Genomic DNA, 2,215 nt, shown 5'->3' with positions numbered 1-2,215 from the left:
TAGGAAAACATGGGGCCTGAAAGGCTCATTTCAGCAAAATTGTATACAAACTAGCTTAAAACCTCCTTAGAATTTGAATCCACACAACCTTTACATTGACTCCACATAAAACCCAGGCAATATAGGCTTGTTCCTGAGACTTAGAAGGAAGAACCCCTACTGGTAAAGCAGCCTGCAAAACCTCCATGTGTGGGACATGGGCTTCTGCTCGGTTCTCACTTGTCACCCCAAAGCAGATAGTGTATGGACAGATGGATGAGATGGACATACAAATGGATGAATGATTGGTGGGGGAGACCATTAGCTTTTCTTAGTGGGCAGCTTCCACAGCGAGCAAAATGAGACCGGCTGCCCTTTCCAACACAACCAAATGCAGCCTTCTCCCTTTTCCTCCGATCTCATCTCCCAATTGTTATCGTACTTCCTGAGCAATGCCCTTCCTCCTTCGATTGCCTCCTCCCCAAAACCCTCCCCTTCGAACCCTAACCCTCTCATCCTCTCAAACCATGTCACCTTCCCTTCACTCATCTCCGCCATACTCGAAAGTGCTGTCGCAGCCTCCCCTTCCATCACTCTTCTCTCCTCGCACTCCCTCCCTTTAAACGCCACGCTCGTCGAGTCCAAGAACTTCCATAGGAATTCCACTCGTCGCGGGAACCCTGTCGCAAAATCTCCACAACTGCAGCAGCTGCAGTCCCCCTCGTTCTCGGTTAGCACCACCAGATCCGGCTCTAGATCTCTAATCCGTTGCAGGAACTCTGTCCGGTCAGCAGGGTCCTCGTGCGGCAGCTGGTGGATGCGGAATTGGGCACAAACGATCAGGGTTTCTTCCTCACGAGAGGCGACTCCGAGGATTTGAGGAGTAAGAGCTTGTAAGGGGTGGTTCTCAATGCGGTCGATTCTGAGGTTGAGTTCAATGCGTTTGGCGAACCGGAGGAGGCGAGAGGGGTAGTCGTCGCCGGGTGGACCGGCAGAGAATGAGGGAGGGTTTTCAGCAGCAGCAACGACAGTGAGGCGGACGAGTGGTGGAGGGCCACTGGTGCGGCGAGTGAGGGATTCAAGTAGTGTCGGCCATTGGACGCCGTGGGAGACGCCGATGTCTAGGATATGGAGATTGCGGCGGGGATTGGGATCTGTGGCCAGTGTTTGGAGGATGGATGTGTTGGCAAGGGAGTTGGGGAAGGAGAACCAAGGGCTAAGTTCATGAAATTTGATAAGGGAGTTTTGGAAGAGACGCGGTTCGGTCGAGGCGAATGTTGGGGCGATGATGCTCAAGCTACCTGTGGTGGGGATTGACACTGAAGAGGAGAGATGGCGGGTAAGGGCACGGAGGCCGTGAGCCGCGAGCCGGTGGTTGGCGTCGCCAAAAAGGGAGGCCAGCTCATGGAGGACATATAAGAGGTGTTGGATGCGTGAGAGGTTGCCGGCAGCTATTGCTAGTGCACAAGGGTTGAGCAATTGTTCGGCCCACCTTGCATCCTTGTGGGCATTGTTGTTTTGAGATTGATTGCCGTTAGTCCTGGCTGTTGGTCTTTTCTGTGTGGCGACGGTTTTTCTTTGCGTTCCTTGTGCTGCGATGTTGTTATTGTTCTCCTCCCCACCAAGAGTTTCAGCTTGGTTTCTGTGGCGTTGTTGATGGGTTGGTTGGGGGGTCAAGTTGTTGGGCTGTTTCCGTTTCTTCGACAGTTCGGGTGGTGCCGGTGGATCGGGGATGAGGATGGGAGACCTGTTGAGGGAGGTGGCATCAATGAGATCTTGATCCCACCAGTGGTCGCTGTTAATTTCATGGGAGTTGTAAGGATCGCCGGGGAAAGATGGGAGGAAAGAGATGGAATCTTCAATCCAGTCGAGGATGTGATCAGCGGTGGGCGGGTTCGGGTCTGGCCCTCCTTCAAATGGCATGGTGATGGATCAATGGAAGAGAAGTGAAGAAGGGGAATTGAGGGGTTTTAGCATTGACTTTGGAGGGTCTAGACAGTGAAAGGAGATTATTTATATATATATATTCTTTTCAGGGCTGGTTTTTTTTAGAGGGGATTGATACGATACTTTGGAATGTTGTCCAACATGAGATGTTTGTTTTCATTGATCTTGACCGTCCAATCTGGTGGCCCCAGTACAGATGGGCCATGACATTTTTGTAGGTGGACATCAAGTAAAATCTTGAAAAGATGAGTGGTCCAAATGTAAATTGATTGGATACTAACATTGTGAA

The 2,215-nt window shown here is 51.2% G+C and overlaps 1 protein-coding gene across 1 annotated transcript; it reads right to left on the bottom strand.

Moving 5' to 3' along the window:
* Positions 1-2,215, bottom strand: LOC131228016 (protein NODULATION SIGNALING PATHWAY 1). Its single transcript, XM_058223833.1, has one exon. It carries the CDS (start codon positions 1,900-1,902, stop codon positions 301-303), a length of 1,602 nt encoding a protein of 533 aa, XP_058079816.1. The 5' UTR covers positions 1,903-2,215; the 3' UTR covers positions 1-300.

Source organism: Magnolia sinica, chromosome 15 (genome assembly GCF_029962835.1).
Source record: "Magnolia sinica isolate HGM2019 chromosome 15, MsV1, whole genome shotgun sequence".
Classification (NCBI taxonomy): domain Eukaryota; kingdom Viridiplantae; phylum Streptophyta; class Magnoliopsida; order Magnoliales; family Magnoliaceae; genus Magnolia; species Magnolia sinica.
This window is presented reverse-complemented; position numbering and strand designations above follow the sequence as displayed.

Excerpts from the sequence above, each read along its gene's own strand:
- LOC131228016 (XM_058223833.1), bottom strand. The coding sequence starts at position 1,902 with ATGCCATTTGAAGGAGGGCCAGACCCGAACCCGCCCACCGCTGATCAC.